General features: G+C 30.0%; 1 protein-coding gene across 3 annotated transcripts in view; it reads right to left on the minus strand.

Moving 5' to 3' along the window:
• Window positions 1-2,087: 2,087 nt before the first annotated feature.
• Window positions 2,088-15,325, minus strand: part of LOC124498377 (Calmodulin-binding transcription activator) — a 28,393-nt gene continuing 15,155 nt past the window's right edge. Inside the window, exons 6-13 of one of the 3 annotated variants that reach the window (XR_012832099.1) lie at window positions 12,164-12,992; window positions 10,594-12,099; window positions 10,048-10,533; window positions 5,756-6,180; window positions 5,612-5,679; window positions 3,818-3,982; window positions 3,363-3,572; window positions 2,088-3,293 (exon numbers count right to left, since the gene is read on the minus strand). Coding sequence is in view for 1 of the 3 variants with exons in the window: in XM_075729068.1 (XP_075585183.1) it covers window positions 5,659-5,679; window positions 5,756-6,180; window positions 10,048-10,533; window positions 10,594-12,099; window positions 12,164-12,992 (3,267 nt within the window). In the remaining 2 variants the exon portion in view is untranslated. Of the gene's footprint in view, window positions 3,294-3,362; window positions 3,573-3,817; window positions 3,983-5,611; window positions 5,680-5,755; window positions 6,181-10,047; window positions 10,534-10,593; window positions 12,100-12,163; window positions 12,993-15,325 lie in introns of those variants that run through there. The other 2 variants (XR_012832098.1, XM_075729068.1) reach the window with 2 other exon arrangements.

The following is a 15,325-nucleotide window of genomic DNA, read 5'->3' on the forward strand; positions in this document are numbered from 1 at the left end:
TGATGATGAGGAATGATTATGATGATGATGATGAATATTATTTGAATTTTCCATGATTATTGATGATGAAAACGAGGTCGTCATGATTTAATCGAGTGATTGATGATTGAAAAATTAAATTCCTTCTACAGACATATATTCTGTATTTCATAATCAATGTTCACTTCCTCATTACATCACAAGAATGTTGTGAATATTTGTTTCAATACATCTGTTGGCATAATTTTTCTCATTCATTTTCCATTTGATTTTTTTTTCGATCATTGATGATTGACGACTTTTATTATGTCTTTTTTCGATTGATAAAACTAATTAATTCTTGTCTATCCAAACCCAAAAAATCGACAGCGTAAATAATCGATTCATACACGATGGTTGTAGTAGCTGTGAAAATACACAACATTCAAAACATTTTTACCTTCAGGCTTTATGTGATGATAATAATGATTTCGATTGACTAGATTTAAGTTTGTTTCTACGTGTGTGCCTGAAATCAATCGCTCATCGATGCTTAGCGAATTTGAATCTTTCTTTAGAGAAAATCTTTTCGATTTGTTTTGATGTTTTGTCACTATGTAATAGTTATGGATTTATTTTCCGGATTTAAACACACACACATGTGATGATGATGGGTTTACATAAACATGTGTTGAAATCTCACACACAAAAAATAATCAATATGCCGGCCGGTTTATTGAAAACAAAACCAAAAACATTATTCATTGAATTGAATTTCAATCTATGTTGGATAGGTTGGATGAAATAAAAACAAATATTTAATTTTTCCATTTGGATTGGTGCTTCTATTGGTTATTAAGTTTTGATAACTTTATTCATTTATTAATGTTATTGTTATTGTTATTTGAAACATCACCTTGATCATTGATAATGGTTAATTTCTTCACGATTCATATGATTCACTTATTTACAGGACTGGATTCACATACCCATGACCATATTCAACAATATTAAAAACTTGGCGGTGGAAAAACAAATTCAAATGGAAAAAAATTGTGTGGGTAAAATAATAATGATGGTGATCATGATTCTCGATGATCGAGATAAAGAGAGAGATGGAGAAAGAGGAAAAAGGCGGGGTCAAATTGGAAAATGTTGGTGGATAAATATAAAAAGCTTTTACTGTTTATGTGTGTGTGTGTGTCTTTGTTGTTGTTGTTGCTGTTGTTGGATGAAGAAGCAATCGCAATGCCGGGGCTTTTTTCTCTACTACTTTTTCCCATTATATTTACGAAAATTACGAATAGATGTATATACTTCTATGGCAATTGGCCGTTTAGTGATGTGTTGATATTAGAAAGTTGTGGTGGTGGTGGTGATGATGGTTTCATTGGTATAATATGATGATGAAGGAGACAAACAAACACAAAAAAAGAATGGCAATGGTTGGTTTTTTCTCAATTTTTGGCGACAAAATTAATGATGACAAGAGATGTGTGTGCGTGTGTGATTTTTTTCTTCTTCCTTTTTTCTCTTATTCATTTTTTTTGGCTCAGCCTCTTAAAATATTCAATGGTGTCATGAAAGGTATGTGATGTGTGTGTATTGAGTATATAATTCATTCGGCCCGCCTTTGATCTAGTTTTTTTTATTTGTTTCGGTTTTTGTCACTTTTTTCCGATGACCAATGACCAATAATTTGGATAAACCTTGATTTGTTCTTTTTCGACACAGAACTCAATGAATAAATTGATTGTGTTTTATTGATTTATTGATTTTTTTGTATTTGATTCTTGCCGCGAACTGTTTGAAGAAATTTTGTATGTTTTATTGTTGTAAAAATTCAGAATTTCATTATCAATTTTTAGGATGAAATTTTAAAATGAAAATGAAAATAACAATAAGACAATTTATTTTCTCAAAATTTAGTTAATTTTCAAATAATTCAAAATATACCACCATCTAGTGATTTGATTTTAAAACAATATTTGATTTAATTTTCACCAAAAGATGGCGAAGCTGAAAGCTCATGTTTTAAAAAATCTAAAAAAGTTGGCGCATGATTTAAAAAAGATTGGACACCATTTGAATGAATGAATGAATAAATAAACAAATGACCTGTATTGTCATGCCAAAAATCTGAAAATTTCATTTTTATTGTTTAATTGGAAAAAATAGCGAAAATTCTTATGCTATTCAATCAATAATAAAGGAATGATGATGATTAGAATAATAATAATCAATGAAAATTAATCAATCATTCATATCAATCGATAAGAAAAAAATATAATAATCCATTTTATCAGTAAGAATGGAATAAAGAGTTCTTCATAATTTTGTTGTAATCGGATAGAAATTCGAATAATCGAAATTCAAAAGTTATATGAAATTGTCTATGATTGATTATTAGAAAAGAATTAAAGATGATGATGATGAATATAGAGATCAAATAGAAAGGAATAAATCCAACGTGTGTATGTGTGGGTGTTGGTAAGAAATTTGATGCGCGTATCAATAAATTGTTGCTGATGATTTTGTAATACTGAATCAAACAGTGAATGTGTGATGAATCAAATCAATTAAATCGGTCATTTAATGTCCATAGAGCTAATTGAATTTTTCTTTTTTTTTTTTGGTTTCGTTTTTTCTTCATTTTATTCAATCGATGGCCACAATTTGAAATCACCAGAAAAAGACGACGATCATTATTTATAATAAATCAAAAAATACAGAAAATGAATGAATTTGTTTGCTTCTTGTCGCACATTATTTTGTTATAAACAATTGTGCATGTGTTTGGGTGTGTGTGTCGTGGGTACATGAAATATTTTTGACGATATTATGTTTGTTTGATTATTTTAGCATTTGCTTCAAAGACCATTCATTCCATTAATCAATATGATCATCACATAGAAAGAGAAAGAGAAAGGAATCGGCGCCAGAATGATGAAGGAGCTTTTCACAGTCAAAATATAGTGGAAAATAAAATTGAATGATGATGAGGAAAAAGTAGATTTGTCGGATGTGAGGAAATCAATTCTTCGGTCAGAATTCAAGAATGTTGATTCGGTTTGATTTTTCATTCCGTGGATCGAATGTTTCATATATGAGTGAGATAGATCTCAATAGTTTTATCGTTTTTTCTCCATTTGAAAAAATGTAACGAAAAAAATCGTTGATCGTGTGTGTATGTATGTGTGTGTCTAAGTTTCTTTTTTCGAAATGTGTCAACAATATTTGTCAATTGATTGGCGAATATAGAAACAAGGAAAAGAAGCAATTTTGATTTCTATTTTAGACTGCATATGGCAATGGCAATGTAAACATGTTTACATCTGGAAAAATGAAAGAAAAATATTAAGAATAAATTTCATGTTGATAAAGAATTGTTAAATCATTCATACCTTATCCAGTATTTTTTTTCTTTTGTCTGAAGACAAAAATAAATTATGTAAATGAAGAAAAGTGAAATGAAATGAAATGTCCGGACTAAGAACTTTGAATGATGCCACCATCATATCGATCACATATAATGCAAATAAATTCACAAAAATCGTGATAAATAATCACAGTTATTCCATCATCATTGTCGTGGTCGGAGAAAAAGAATCGATCTGTGGAAAAAAAGTGGAAAAAAAATCCGAAATTCATTCATTAATTCATGTCAATAACAATAATGTCACCGATTCTATCGATCGTGTAAATAATGGAATTTCATTTCACTTGCAATGAACAAACAATAATAGACATGTGGGGTGAAATAATGGCGATTTGGTCATGGAGAAATGAAAAAATAAATTCATTTTCCGAAAAATAAAAACAAATGCACAACACAATTGAATTCAATGAAAAAAATTACTGAATCAATGAATGAATGAATTTCAGGTCATCATCATCATCATCGATGAGTCAACGATCTTTGTGATAGAAATTGTGATAAGATATTCGTCTGTGTGCCGTGTATGTGTGCTAAATCATCATAGTCCAATCATATATTTATCGATCAAACATAAAATGTGACTATCTATTGCAGAGAGGGAAAAAGAGAGAAAAAAATTGTAACGGTTATTGTTCATATTCAATTAACTTCACAGCACACACACACACAAAAAGTTTGAGAAATTGATTGTCATCAATATATAGCGTATCGAATTGATTGTTTCGAATTCAAGTTTATTATTTGAATAGTACACTATTATCACATGTATTCCAAAAAAAGAGAGAGAGAAAAAGAGAAAGAAAATGAAATTGAAATTGAATTTAGGAAATGAAATGATAACATGAAAAAAAATATCAGGATATCAAATCAGTATTTTTTTCGTTTCACTCTTTTATTCATTTTCTGTTATGTTTTGTTGATGTTATTTGATGGCCAAACAAAAAATACTCATTACAAGAATCCTTTCATTGTAATATAGATTGTTTCTTTTCAATGATAAATGAGAATTGCGAAGATGGATCAAATTTCCTTTTTCATCGTCATAACCACATTCCACATTTGGCTGTCATCATTTCGATTTTGGTCATAAATAAATTCATAAATTTTCAAACACACGAATCGTTCTGGGAGATCTGGGTGAAGGGCCATTTTTATTTTGCAAAATAATAAATAAATGTGTGTTTCGTATAAGTAATAAATTCATATATATGGATATGGATCTTTGAATTTATCGAGGATAACTGTGGTAAAAGTTATAGCTGGTTCGTGATGAATTATTACTAACGTTGTTTTCTCATTGTTTTGAACTATACTATCATGATTGACCAGACATTTGTTTTTTGTGAATAAAAATATATTGCAGATCATTTGACAGATTATCACCGTAGAGTAAACTATATGACGCACAAGAGCAATACAGTTTATTTATTTATTTATTTGTTGAATTGAAACCAAAGAAAAAGAAAAAATTGGTTGTTGTTAAGGCTAATTTCAATCGAAATGATGATGACAATGATGAACACTATACTTCTCAAAGCAATCAATTGGACCGAAGACCGAAAAAACATTCTCTCATCATCATCGTCAGTTTAATCATTGAATTGAATAGATTCTTTTTTCTTTCATTCAACCCGGTGATTTCTTTCACATCAAAGTGGCTAAATTCAGAGCAACTAGAGAAACGGGAGAAATTTAGCAAATCTAATGAAATTCAGTTATAATGTATGCGTGTTATATGCTAGATGCCTTTTTTATGGCAGTTGCCCACTTTATCATGGTATCATGTTTGTTGTTTGTATGTATGTTTTGAACGACAAGAATGTAAATGTGAATAAATAAATACGAATCAAACTCATTGACATCAAACCATTGAATCGAAAATCATTGATCGATATATTACAGTGAATGAGCAAAAGTCTATGGCATAGCCAATAAAGTTAATTTTTTGGACAGGACACATTCACAATTCAAGTAATACAGAAAAAACTTGAAATACACAGAGAAGTTTAGTATATGGACAACAAACAAGAAAAAGAAAAATCAATTCCAATCGACATAGAATCCAAGTAGTCAATACTAATAATAAACGCAATTCCATCGACAACTTGAAACTTTTACAATAATAATCGCATTCGTCGTTAAGGTCATGTTGTTGTTGTTGTTCATGATGATGACATTTTTTTCATATCATACAATTCTATAAAATAAACTTACAAGTTTTTTTCATTCAACCGAAACTTGAAAAATTTTGCCAGTTGTCATTATTCTGGTTTTATTGGTTCCTATTTTTTTTTTTTTTTTTTTTTTGAAAAAAACAATAAATAAATAAATAAGAAAATTTCAAAGATACAAATTTACCATTACTAAAGATTGTTGTTGTTGTTGTTTGATCTTGATGGCCGCTGTTGTATTCAATGACGATGCGGTGGAATTGAATTGTAATGAATTTTGATTCAATAAATCCATTCGATGATTCAATATTTCATCATTATGGTTGAAATAAGTGATGCTGTTGTCCAATTGTTGAGTAGTTTTAATCATGTTGTTGTTGTGGTTGTTGGTTGAATGGCGATATTCAAAAATTACTGAATTAGAAATGATAACATCATTACATGAAACTTGTAATGTTATAAGACCAGGGTCATGTTTTGGACTAAAACACCTGAGTAGACCATTTTGAACCAATTCCGTTGCAACTGGAATATTATCAAATAGAATTCGATAATGATTATTTGAATTTAAATCATTGTACCAAGGACCGGCGACAAGAACTTTGATGCCACCTACAATCAAAACAGGAGAAAAATTAAAAAATGTTTTTCCAAAATAAAAAACAAAAAATAAAAAAAACTTTGAAAAACAGATCAGCTGACGATGTGGTTCAAATAGCTAAGGATGATACTGAGAAAAATAAGTATCAAGAGTTGAAGCCACTTGAATTAGTTAAAATTTTTCAATAACTTACACCACTGCTACTACTTACAACCATTGAATTTAAACATTAATATTGAAATATTGAAATATTGAAATATTGATTTGATTGAAAGTGAGAGAAAAAGAAAACTTTTTCAAAATACAAATCGGTATGAATTTCTTTCTGAAAATTTTCATAATAGAAAGCCAAAATCTTACAAATAATGATAGCCACTAGAAATTAAGCCTCAAGATATAAAATGTGAATTCAGATAACCGCGATATATTATAAGTGAATAAAGGTTAATAATAATCATTGAAAGAATAGCTATGATATGCAGAATTGTGAATGAAAACCAAAAAAAAAAAAAAAAAACAAATGGAATGAAAAAACGAGAAAGAAAAAAATTCCCTTGTGGGACACTGAAAAAGAAATGAGGCAACGAAAAAAAACCGAGTTCATAACATTTGATTTAGATTTTGATTAGATTCCTAGGAAACGATACATTTTCAGCTCTGTGTATATGTCTGAAATCAAAGAGAATTAAAGAACAACTAATAGATGGTGATTCAGCGAGCAAATAGTGTGAATGTAGCAATCAATTTAAAAAAAAAACAAACACAGACTAACCAACAATATTGTTGGCGAGGCGAGAATGAAAAAATTTAGATTTCTAAATAGAAAAATACAACATAAGATTATTTTGGATCGAAAGTTTTTTCTCACCATTTTATTCTGTTTGCTTTTGTCATTCAGTCTCTGTGTTTGTGTATTTCCAGTGATTACAATAACAAATTACTTTTGTAATTTGGAAAAAAATAACAAATGAAACGACAATGAAGCAAGCGGCAACTGTGAAGAAAATAAAGGAAACAACATGCATTTCAAGATTTCAAACAAAATTTCCATCATCCATCTTTTCAATTCATCAATCGAAAAAAATTCAAAACTGAAAAAAACGATTCTGAATTTAAGGCAAATAATCATTTGAGCCAATAATAATCATCATGGTGATTACTATGAAGATCACATTACAAACATAAAAAATCAGATAATGAAATACAAAAAAAAATCCAGAACAAAACCAAAATTTGTTGATAAGAGGAAAACCAGACTAGATCGAATATTCCACAGACGTATCTGTACAACTACAATCACTGATTTTAGCTTGACGATTACCTTGAAATATGAATATATCGCTAATGAATTATGTATCAACTTCATTTCATTACACGTAATAATGATTGGTTCTCAAAGAGTGTCGTCAATGAACACTGTAGCTGGAATCAGAACTTCAACAAAATTCCCAACAGAATTGTTTGATTTTTATTTTCATTGGTATCATGATCAGATCAGATCATTATACAAAAAACGAAGATTTCGAAATCTATTTCTTTTTGTTTTCCTCAACACCTACACACGTTGTGCATAATATAACATATTATTGAGATGAGCAAAAAAAAATTATGGCGATTCACAAGTCAAATTCTACAATAACAAGTTGAATACCTTGAATGCCTAAAATAATGATCAAAATGAACCAATTATCTCGATTCATTAAGTCTTAATGTGCATGTGCATGTGTGTGCATGTGGGAGTAGGTAGTTATTATTATTGTCGCCGTCGTCGTTGCTTCAGGTTAGGTTCTATAAAGTATAAAAATTATTACAACCAAAAAAAACCAGACTACCAGATACACACACACATAGAGAGATAATCAACGAAACAAAACAAAACAAAACAAAAACGAAGGACAATATTAAAACCATTCAAATCGAAACCATATATGTTATTCTGAAAAAAAGAGAGAAAGAGAGCCAAATATAGTGGAGAAACCCGAAGCGTTGTTTTGGAGGAAAATTTTTTTTCTGTAATATTCTGGTTTAGTTTGTTAGCTATGAGTTTTTTTCTTCGCTTCTATATATCTCATCTTGAGGTGCTTAATTTGATTCCTGGTTTTTTCTCCTTCAATGGGACCCTATAGGATTTTGAGAGAAAAAACCGAAAAAATGATTTGATCAGGTGATACCTACATGTTGTGAACAACATAATGCTGTAAAAAACAAACACACACACACACACACATTTTATATAGAATCCAGATACTAGAATCTGCTTTTCATTTTTTCAGTATAATGTTTTAATTTTTTTCTCTTTACTAGTTTATTCTTGTTTTTTTCGAGTACTTTTTTATCATACACACACAAACAAAAAGAGAGAGAGAGAAAGAGATGGCAAATGGGTGCCCAAATTCAATTAATTTTTATTGCCATTGGACGATAAGTCTATTTTCGTTGTCTTTGTCGTACTTTTTTCTCGTTATCCTGTTATATCATCATTATCATCATGGCGAATCATTATCATCGAGTCGATGATTATGATTTACACACACACACACAAAATATGGCCATTGTGGACAATAGCAGTAGTAGTATTTTTCTGGCCGGTTGAATAAATGAACCAAAAAATATCACCATATCAATTCTCAAATATTCTAATTCAATTCATTAGATTATTGGATTGGATGATGTAGTGACCATGTGGCTTTATCCATCTTCATCATTGTAAGGATGATTCGGGATCTAAAACCGAATATAGAGTTTAGAGTATATATAAAATATAGAGTTTTTCTCTATTTTCGATTGATCCTTGTCACTAAATATTGGTATAGTTGGTTGTATTATGTTCCCGGTTCGCACATATAGAGAAGAAAAATGAAAATTGATTGAATTCAGAGGATACAATAATACGATCGAAATATTGAATAAACAAAGGTCAAAATCAACAGACAAAAGATATCACAGATGATCATGATGATGAGAATAAACAGAGTATATATGGGGCAGAGCGGAAAAAATCCTTAATGGATCTTTTTATTCATATAGATAAATATGGTGCCAGAGAATTTCACGTCAAATGCAATTTTTTTGATCCGTCAGTTCTGAATCTGTCCACACACACACACACACACACACACACACAGTGATAAATGATAAAAGTTTTTTTTTTTCTTTTTTGCTATCCAGACGACTAGGGGCTGAAATGAAATTTTTTTCCAATTTTTTTTGACTCGGAAACTTTTTTTACCAAAGACGGGAGAGTATTGTTTCCGTAGCCGTTCAATTTTTATTTTTTTCGCTTTATTCGAAATGGTCTGATGACACGCAATATAATACATATGCACAACATACGGCAGAGTTACCATCCAATTATACGAGGATAATAATAATGATTACTTCGGTTGATGATGATGATGAGGATGAAAGAAAAAAACATTTCAGATTCCACACAGATGACAAAGGTTAACGATCACGAATATTTTTTTCTTTTCTCATCTCTATGTTAATAATCGTTAAGAATTTATCCAGAATTAAGTCAGTGAACCGAAAAAAGTTTTTCTCTTTAACAATAACAACAATAACAGTAGCTCTAACCGATCCAAATGGAAATTTTTTGTGCATTTCATTTATGTCGGCACTATTTTTCAGTGGGAGTGAAAAATGAAAAAGATAAAAGTATTGCACTTGAAACTAGCAATAATCGGTACACACACACACTCAAGTAATGAATGTTGAATTGTTCATTAAATTCCAATAAAAAGAGCAGACAACGACAACAAAAATTTTTTTTGACATGTTTAAATGAATGATGGTAGATGAAAAAAAAAGATTTGTCATTTCATAATGATAGAAATAGGGTGGTCACTTGATATTGATATATATTTTTGGAAACATACCTTCTGTATAGCACCACTCAGGTGAATAATCGGTGATATGGTTCATGGTGGCGGCAATATTACTGTTGTTTTTATTATTTAACATTGTATCTGAATCAATAACGATTCTACGATGTTGTTGTTGTTGATTATCGGATGATGATGATGCTGATTGTCGTTGTTGTGGTTGTGATTGAAATTCTTCATCATTCAATGAATCATTATTAGTTTTTATCATTAATAAATTGGCAGTGCTTAATTGTCGTTTCAATAATGGATAATTTTGTGACATTGTTTTTGCCGTCGCAGTCGTCGTTATTGTTGTTGTTGTTGTTATTGTTGTTGATGTTGTGGGTGGTGGATTATTTATTACATTCATAACAATACCAGTAGACGCCTTTCTTGTTTTTGTAATGGAAAAATTTCCATTCTCATCAACGGTTACGTCAATGGGTGTTGTATTACTACTAGTACTAGCACCATTATTTGGCTCATTTGATGATATAACTATGCAATCAATCAATAAATTATTGTCGTATTATAATTAGATGGTTATGGCTAACTTACCGGAACTGATTTCATTGTATGACAATGAATCCGTTGTTGCTGTCGATCGAACACCACTACCACCCCCACCATTTTTAATAAATAATTTTGATTTAGTTAAATTATTCGTTGTCCAAAATTCCTGTACACAAGTCGGTATTTCATTCTCATCCGTTGTAATCAATTCATTATCCAATTGTTTGGCTCCTACATTATTATTAGATGATGAATTCAACAGAAAACATTCACGATTCTTGGATTCGATAGATTCTGTTCGTTTGATGATGAAATTAGGGGATTGACTAGATTTTCGATTCATAATAATAGTTTCAGATGATGGACGTACAATACACGTTGAAGAATTGAGATTTTTTTCATCTCGTCGTCTATCTTCATCAGTTTTATTGTTATTGTTATCGTTATTGTCATTGGAAGCGATTGTTTCATTAACTTGATTAGACTGATTTGTATGCATAACATTATTGCTGTTGTCATTGCTATTATTATTATGGTTAGTTGTTGTTGTTATATGGTTAAGGTCATTTACTGTTGTTGTTCCATCATCATCATCATCATCATCATCATGAGGATGATGATCAACTAAATGATCATCAAATTCGCCAAACATATCAAATGTTTCTAGATTGAATAAAATCTCATCCGATGTTGCTATATCTTCATGATCCATAAAATCGATTGTTGTTGCTGTTGTACATGTATTATTGTTGTTGTTGTTTTTGTTGTTTCCATTTTCATTATCATTACTTTCATGATCATGACTGTCAACGGTACGGTTATTATTATTTGAGCCATTAAATGGATGCTCATCATGACAATGTGAAGAAATATTCATCAAATCATTTTTGGTCAAATGACCATGTTGTTTCAATGTTGAATCATCATGATATTCTGACGGTCTAGTAGTCTGATTCAATAGATTAAGATTTAAATGTTGATTTTGAGTATCTGAAATTATGAATGAATTGTGATGATCATCATGTAACAAGGCTAATCGATTACTACTATTATTATTATTGTTGTTGTTATAATTTACTGAATTGATCAAACTATCACGACCAATTATATGTGGATGATGATGATGATGACTAGATTGTTGCTGTTGTTGTTTAGACATCAAATGATCATTCATTACATTTGATGTATTTGTTACAGAATTTATCGATGTTGATGAAGATGAATGATGATTATTTGTATCCACCATTTGCAAACAATTCATCAAACTATTGTCATTGTCAATATCGAATAATGTATCAAATGAATCAAAATTATTCTCATCATCATCATTCGTTCGATGTGCAGTAGTATTCATTGATAATGAATCCGGAAATGATAATTTTGAATCTAAACAATGATGACGATGATGATGTGGATGTTGATGATTTAGATAATTGCCATTACCAGTGATGATTAAATGATTGAGATTTTTATGAGTAGTATTATGTCCCAATAAATGATGTTCAGGTGTCGATGCATTACTCGCACAGATTAACATTGATTCTTCATCATCTGAAAAGAATTTCAATTCATTTCAAAAAAAAAAAAATTTATGATTTTTCCATGTAAAACGAACCTAAATGATGAAAAGTACCTCCACCCAATTCGTTCAATGTATCCATTTCAATTTCAGCCATTGTAATGTCATCATCATCATTATCATTGGATAATGTTTGCATCGTCGTCGTCGTTGTTGTTGTATTTGATGCCGATGTGTTTTTATTATTGTCATTCGATCCATTAATAGTAGTATTTGTAAAAATTGGCGTCATCACAGAATTTTTGGTATTTGTCAACGCACAAAACATTTGATTATTATCTGGTTGTTTTCGTTGTTGTTGTTGTTGAATTCCAACATTAATGGGCACTTTAAATGTACAAATTGATTGCTGCTGCTGTTTTGATAATTTAGATGTTTCATTTGTTGTTGGTGTCAACATCATTGTTGAATTCATAGAACCTGTACGATGACGATATGCAACAAACGTTATTGGACCAGAATTATTCGATTGTTGTTGTTGTTGTTGTTGTCCATTGGTAGATAAATTAATTTGTTGATGATGTTGTTGTTGTGGTTGTTGTAAATTTGAATTATCATTATTGGAATTATTCTGATTGAGTATTATAAAACTAGATTGTATCTGTGACATGTTCAATATCAATTGTGATTGTTGTTGTTGTTGTTGTTGTGATAGTAATGTTGATGGTTGATTTATTGATGAAGCTCGTTCAAATGTGACCAAATTTGGTTGTTGTTTTTGTCGTTGAAAATGATGATGATGCTGTGAATGATGATGATGTAGACCATGATGATGATCAGCGCCATGAGAAGCTGTAGCAACAGCACTAGTTAATTGGCACATTGCTGTATTTGCAGATGTCAATTGCACTAGCTGAACTGTATTCTATAATAGAAATTTTTTTTCGATTAAAATTCGTGATTCAAAAACGAAGACGAAAAAAAAATAAAAGTGAAAAAAAATCTCTTCTTCACTTCAAAAAAAGATTTTTGGACAAGACAAACACACATGATAAACTTTATATTTTAAGATTTAAGTAAAAATCAAAATGTTGGAAATGTTTATTGAAATAGAGAAAAACATTCAGCTATTTCCAGAGAATTATCGTGAAAATTGGCTCAAAAATTCATCTAATGGAATCTTCCTTGTCCTTGTTCCATTGTTTCATTTGGCCATCTATAGATATATAATCATTATTATGAATTATAATTTTTCCCTCACCACTTTTTATTGGCCTCTAGAATTTTGTTTTGTTTCGTTTTTTTTAAATATCAACATTTTTTTTTCTTCTAATGGTTTGTTGATGATAATGACGGGGTTTTTCAATGCCGCACCCCATTTGAAAAAATTATCATTTTCATTCTCATTTACATACTACGCGTTGTCATCATCATTTTTGTTGTTGTTTTTATTATTTGATTTGACAATTTTTTCAAAAAAAAAAAACAAAAAAACATAAAACGATGAAAAAAACGTGAGTCACTTTTTTATTAGGGAGTGGGTAGAAGCGAAAAAATGTATCTTAAAATTAATGAATTTTACTACCACCAGCCCCTCTCGTTGGCAGTGATTCAGATTCCTTTGGGCGTTTTCATCATCATCAACATGCACATAACGCAAATTCCTTTCGATTGATGTCTATTTGACAGTTTGTTTTGTTTTGTAACATGTTTTTTTGAAAGAAAATGTGAATAGATATCCATCTATAGATAGGCAAATGATAGTAGTTAGGTCTGGATGGATTTTTTTCTTTCATCCAAAACCACCAAAACATTAACCGTAAACATACATTTGAAATAGTCATATAAAATCATCAATGACAATTTTCGATTCTCTGTTTTATTTTCTTTTCTGGTCGTTTCATCATCCATGTGGATCAGTTTTTGTCTCCTACTCATTTATCCATTCATTAGTCTATCTGTCTGGTTGAACAATGTTGAATTTATTATTTTTAGCCATCGTCGTCGTCGTCGTCGTCGTCAACCACACCCAAACACACATAAATCATTAAAAGGGAAAATAGAAAATAGGAAAAAATGAAACCAAGAAGAAAAATAAAAAAGGTTCTGGTTCCAAGGTTCATGAATGGCTGGTTGGTGATCCAGAGAATGTCATCATCATCCTCATAACCAGAACCAAGTGTGTATCATCAATAACCGCAGCGGCAATTATCAATTCTCGTCAATCTCGAGACAAGGAAATTTCTCGAAACTTGAAAAATAAAAAAAATTGTTGTCAAACAACAACAAAACATTATTTCGAAAGGTTAGAATTATCAGCTCAATTTCTGCAAAAAAGAAAAAAAAACGATCACGAATTTTCGATGAAAAAAACATTTATTGAATACGACAAAGCGATAAGCAAATTGATTATTCAAAATGAGTTTGAATAACCATTATTTTTTGTTTTTGGAGACAACAATGATAACAGTGTGCATGTGTGTGTGACATAATAAAGACAAAGTGGTTGTCACACACACACAAACAAACAAACAAACACACAGTGCAAACATAATTAAATTTACAAAGAAAACGCACACACTAAACACACTACATATATACGGATCACTCATTTTAGTCTGGACATTAGTTTAGTTTAGTTTTTTTCCCTCGCAACAGGAATAAAACAGTTTCGGTAATTTTTGTCTGGTTATTATTGCATTGTTCTCTTGAAAATATCAAGAGAATTACCAAAAGTTGTAGGCGAATCTCAGTTGATTATTTAAATAAATTCTTCATATGAAAAAGTTTTTCAATTTTAAAAATTTTCATTTTAACAAAAAATTGAAAAGATAAACCAAAATCCAAATCTATCTCTGATTAGCTTTATAAATATCCTAATTTTGTTTGAATTTAGTAAAAGAAAAGAAAATCAAATTCGTCCGATCATTATCATGAAAATAAATCATCATCATCATTATTTATTAAATCGATTCCATCGAATTTATTGTAAATGTCCATATTTTTGTTGTTCATTTTTTTCATGGACCATCAACGAAAATGAAAACAATCATTTGTCCGTCAATAAGAACCAGAAAAAAAATTAATTATCCAATCGATTTGCTTGGAATAATTCAATGGGATTTGTTACAAAACAATGGCTCATCCATTCTATATCTATTTATGGCCAATTTCAAAGATGAATGATTTTTGAAGAAATGAGCTGTATTCACAATCAATCGAAAAATGAAAAAAATGGGTCCAATAATGATCATCATT

This window comes from Dermatophagoides farinae, chromosome 3 (assembly GCF_024713945.1).
Source record: "Dermatophagoides farinae isolate YC_2012a chromosome 3, ASM2471394v1, whole genome shotgun sequence".
Taxonomy (NCBI): Eukaryota; Metazoa; Arthropoda; class Arachnida; order Sarcoptiformes; family Pyroglyphidae; genus Dermatophagoides; species Dermatophagoides farinae.